The 5,000-nt window shown below is 41.5% G+C and overlaps 1 protein-coding gene across 1 annotated transcript in view; it reads right to left on the reverse strand.

Annotated features, from left to right (window-relative positions):
- Positions 1-759: 759 nt before the first annotated feature.
- LOC115219476 overlaps positions 760-5,000 on the reverse strand; it is a 13,037-nt gene continuing 8,796 nt past the window's right edge. The window contains exons 2-3 of the mRNA XM_029789646.2: positions 3,819-3,895; positions 760-1,119 (exon numbers count right to left, since the gene is read on the reverse strand). Of these exons, the coding sequence (XP_029645506.2) occupies positions 799-1,119; positions 3,819-3,895 (398 nt within the window). The 3' untranslated portion in view covers positions 760-798. The remainder of the gene's footprint in view (positions 1,120-3,818; positions 3,896-5,000) is intronic.

Consider the following 5,000-nt stretch of genomic DNA (forward strand, 5'->3'; position numbering starts at 1 on the left):
AGGCTTGGTCGGCCCGAGGCTATAGTAGAAGACACTTGCCCAAGGTGCCACGCAGTGGGACTGAACCCGGAACCATGTGGTTGGTAAACAAGCTACTTACCACACAGCCACTCCTAACTAGTACTTTATTTTATCAACTCCAAAAATAAATGAATGACAAGGTTGTCCTCAGCTATAGTTAAACTTAAAAGATAAAAAGAAATGTAAAGAGGAAAACTGCAAGGCTTTTATCAACGCTCTAACAATTCGCTTAGCTCACTGAATTAATAATAATTCTTTCTACTGCAGGCACAAGACCTGAAATTTAGTGGGAGGGGGAGGAACCCGTCGATTACATCAACCTCAGGGCTCAAGTGGTACTTATTTTTATCGATCCGAAAAGGATGAAAAGCAAAGTCGACCTCGGAGTGATTTGAAATTAAAACATAAGGAACCGGTACAAATATCACAAAGTGTAGGGTGAGGAATGAGTGAGACGATTAGATAAAGATGCTATCCAAACGCTGAACTTTTTCAGCAGTGCCGGTGGTACGTAAGAGAACCATCCGAACGTGACCGTTGCCAGCACCGCCCCGACTGGCCTCGTGCCGGTGGCACGTATAAAAGCACCATCCGATTGTGGCCGTTTGCCAGCCTCGCCTGGCCCCCGTGCCGGTGGCACGTATAAAAGCACCATCAGATCGTGGCCGTTTGCCAGCCTCGTCTGGCACCTGTGCCGGTGGCACGTAAAAAGCACCCACTACACTCACGGAGTGGTTGGCGTTAGGAAGGGCATCCAGCCGTAGAAACATTGCCAGATCAGACTGGGCCTGGTGCAGCCTTCTGGCTTCCCAGACCCCAGTTGAACCGTCCAACCCATGCTAGCATGGAAAGCGGATGCGAAACGAAGAAGTCAGACGTCACAATTGTTTTTGGCATTAACTGCCTATGATTTGGTTTACACTCAATATCTATAAAGAGAAAACGAATAGTATTTATACTCACGTGCGGTTTTGTCAGTGGATCGATACGGCCACTGATATATAGAAATATATCCTTGGCATTTTCAGACTTTAAATCAGACAGTTTCATAAAGAATTTCTTGAATCCAAACAAATTTGTCGCGTGAAAATATTGTGACTTGGAAATAAAAGAAAAAGGTAAAAGAAAAAGTTACATTAAGGAAAATATATACTCTTTTACTCTTTTACTTGTTTCAGTCATTTGATTGCGGCTATGCTGGAGAACCGCCTTTAGTCGAAAAGATCGATCCCAGGACTTATTCTTTGTAAGCCTAGTACTTATTCTATCAGTCTCTTTGCCGAACCGCTAAGTTACTGGGACATAGACACACCAGCATCGGTAGTCAAGCGATGTTGGTGGAACAAACACAGACATACAAACACACACATATATACGCCTATACATATATACGACGGACTTCTTTCAGTTTCCGTCTACCAAATCCACTCACCAGGCTTTGGTCGGTCCGAGGCTACAGTAGAAGACACTTGCCCACTCAGTGGGACTGAACCCGGAACCATGTAGTTGGTAAGCAAGCTACTTACCACACAGCCACTCCTAATAATCTGACAGGGGGAGTAGGTGTAATAGATTGAATGGATCCCAGTAATATATTAGTTTGAAAAGGAAGTCATTTCACATTTTTGACATGAATACTTCGAAGGCACTTTTTCGATAAAGCAAAATAACCATTAATCTTTATATCCTAGCGGAAATGCGGACATTTGTTGTTGATTTTTCCCTTTTTTGCAGATTACTTTATATCATAGCGGTTAAATTCATATTAATTTTTACCCTTTTAAAATGAGTTTAGATCAGACCCTTATTAGACACGGCCTGCTGCACGGATGCAAAAGTGACTCTTCAGCAATGGAAATGGCAAGAAATGTACCTTTAAGTGGTTCTGTCTATAGAAATGTACCTTCAAGTACCCGGACATATCAACAATGGTTTGGGCCAGATTTGCTCGAGAAATTTTTCTCTCGCATATTTCCCGTGATCCAAACGACAAAATTCTACCAATATAGAACTTCTGAAAACCGTATTTTACTCTTTTACTTGTTTCAGTCATGTGACTGCGGCCATGCTGGAGCACCGTCTTTAGTCGAGCAAATCGACCCCAGGACTTATTCTTTGTAAGCCTAGTACTTATTCTATCAGTCTCTTTTGCCTAACCGCTGTGCAAAACCCTACCTCAGTAAAGCTGGACTCAAGAGTCATCTTCGTAGTCATAAAGTGAGACAGATGAGTGACAACCTGGCCGCTGGTGATGGTGTTACACACCATACTAATCATATCTGTCAGGCATGTAGAAGAGAGTGTAATTCGGCAGGAGGACTTAAATGACATGCAAAGGTACATGAAGCCCAGTTACAACTACAGCCGGCTATTGCCGGTAAAAGTTTTAGCTGCCAATTCTGTACAAGACACTATAGATCTTTAGCTGGGCTAAAAAGTCACATTCGATTACAGCACCAATAACAGTTAAGCTTCGTGCAATGGCCATACTCGATAACGAGGAGGCAGCCATCATGTGTGCGTGTATGTATGTATGTAAAACAAAATGTGGCAGTGGAGAAAGACAGAGAACATACGGAAAATAGGAAAAAAACACACAAAATGGACATGAAGATGTTCATTCCCTCAAATGTCGACCAAAAATCATCACAATTTCAACGAATGTATATATGTGAGTATGCACACATACGCACACATCACGCATGCATCGCACGCGTGCACACATACACTCGTGCGCGTGCGTGCACAAACACATACAGTCGCGTGCACCCATGCACACACACACACACACACACACACACACACACACACACAGCTAGGCAGTAATCATGTAGATTATCCCTATTTCAATAAATAACTCTTTATTATTTATATATTTATTGTGAGTAAGAATCTTTTAAAATTCTTTGCCATTGTCAGGACTTTTCTAAAAAAAATTTTATATAGTTTTGCTTGCCCATGATGAAAATTACATTCCTTTTCTCTAGAAATTAACAATAAAACGTTTACAAGCCTGTAAATTTATGTAATTTCAGCCAATCGGAAGCCTCCATTGCTGTCATACTGGAAGTTGCAATTGTCTAATTATCTGTTTCTATGGAAACAGCATTAGGAAATCGGCGATAAGAAAATGAGAACATTATGAAACCTTGATTTTACTCTTTTACTTGTTTCAGTCGAGCAAATCGACCCCAGGACTTATTCTTTGTAAGCCTAGTACTTATTCTATCGGTCTCTTTTGCTGAACCGCTAAGTTACGGGGACGCAAACACACCAGCATCGGTTGTCACGCGATGTTGGAGGGACAAACACAGACACACAAACACACACACACATATATATACATATACATATATACGACGGACTTCTTTCAGTTTCCATCTACCAAATCCACTCACAAGGCTTTGGTCGGTCCGAGGCTATAGTAGAAGACACTTGCCCAAGGTGCCACGCAGTGAGACTGAACCCGGAACAATGTGGTTGGTAAGCAAGCTACTTACTACACAGCCACTCCTGCGCCTATATTTATTTATTTATTTATTCATTCTTCGAAATCTCACTGTTCAGGTAACATTCTATCTTTGTTATATTTTCACCTCAAAAATATAGCAAGGATAGAATGTCTCATCAATTTCAACAGTTCTTCTGGGACCATCAATTTTTAATAGGTTGTGGAGTAAATCCACTACAGAACCTTCCTCGATTAACACGAATTCGATTTTCCCCAGTGATTCGTACAACCATTCTACTGTATAAAACAAGGGGTTACTGAGTATTAAATTTCAAGAGCTACTTACCACATATCTGTAATAGCTTGCAGCGTTATACTGAACTATGCTTAGTTCGTTCATTAGCGCCGCATCACCAGTACTTACTGCAATAAATAGGAATCAGAGTGAATTTTAGTCTTCAAACATACTTATTTCTTTATTACCCACAAGGGGTTAAACATAGACGGGACAAACAAGGACAGACAGAGGGGTTAAGTCGATTACATCGACTCCAGTGCGTAATTGATACTTAATTTATCGAACCCGAAAGAATGAAAGGCAAAGTCGACCTCGGCGGAATTTGAAATCAGAACGAAGCGGCAGACGAAATACCTATTTCTTTACTATCCACAAGGGGCTAAACACAGAGGGGACAAACAAGGACAGACAAACGGATTAAGTCGATTATATCGACCCCAGTGCGTAACTGGTACTTATTTAATCGACCCCGAAAGGATGAAAGGCAAAGTCGACATCGACGGAATTTGAACTCAGAACATAGCGGCAAACGAAATACGGCTACGCATTTCGTCCGACGGGCTAGCTCTGCTAGCTCTCCGCCATTCTAACACAGTGCTAAGTACAACAGCTGACATACCTTCACTAGAACATGCTGACAATATATTATTGATTCCTAACCTAAGGTGGTGACCTGACAGAATCACTAGCGCGCCGGACAAAATACTTTGTAGCATTTCGTCCGTTATTACGTTCTGAGTTCAAAAATCGATTTTACCTTTCATCCTTTCGGAGTTAATGAAATAATTGTATGTGCATATTCTTTTACTTCTTTCAGACATTTGACTGCGGCCATGCCGGAGCAACGCCTTTAGTCGAGCAAATCGACCCCAGGACTTATTCTTTTGTAAGCCTAGTACGTATTCTATCGATCTCTTTTGCCGGGACGTAAACACAACAGCATCGGTTATCAAGCGATGTTGTGAGGACAAACACAGATATACCAACAAAAACGCACACATACATATATACATATATACGAAGGGCTTCTTTCAGTTTCCATCTACCAAATCCACTCACAAGGCTTTGGTCGACCCGAGGCTATAGTAGAAGACACTTGCCCAAGGTGCCACGCAGTGGGACTGAACTCGTAACCATGTTGTTGGTAAGCAAGCAACCACACAGCCACTCCTGCGCCTGTGTGTATGTGTATATATATATATATATATATATATTTATATATTTACATAT

The sequence above is a fragment of the Octopus sinensis genome, linkage group LG14 (assembly GCF_006345805.1).
Source record: "Octopus sinensis linkage group LG14, ASM634580v1, whole genome shotgun sequence".
Classification (NCBI taxonomy): Eukaryota; Metazoa; Mollusca; class Cephalopoda; order Octopoda; family Octopodidae; genus Octopus; species Octopus sinensis.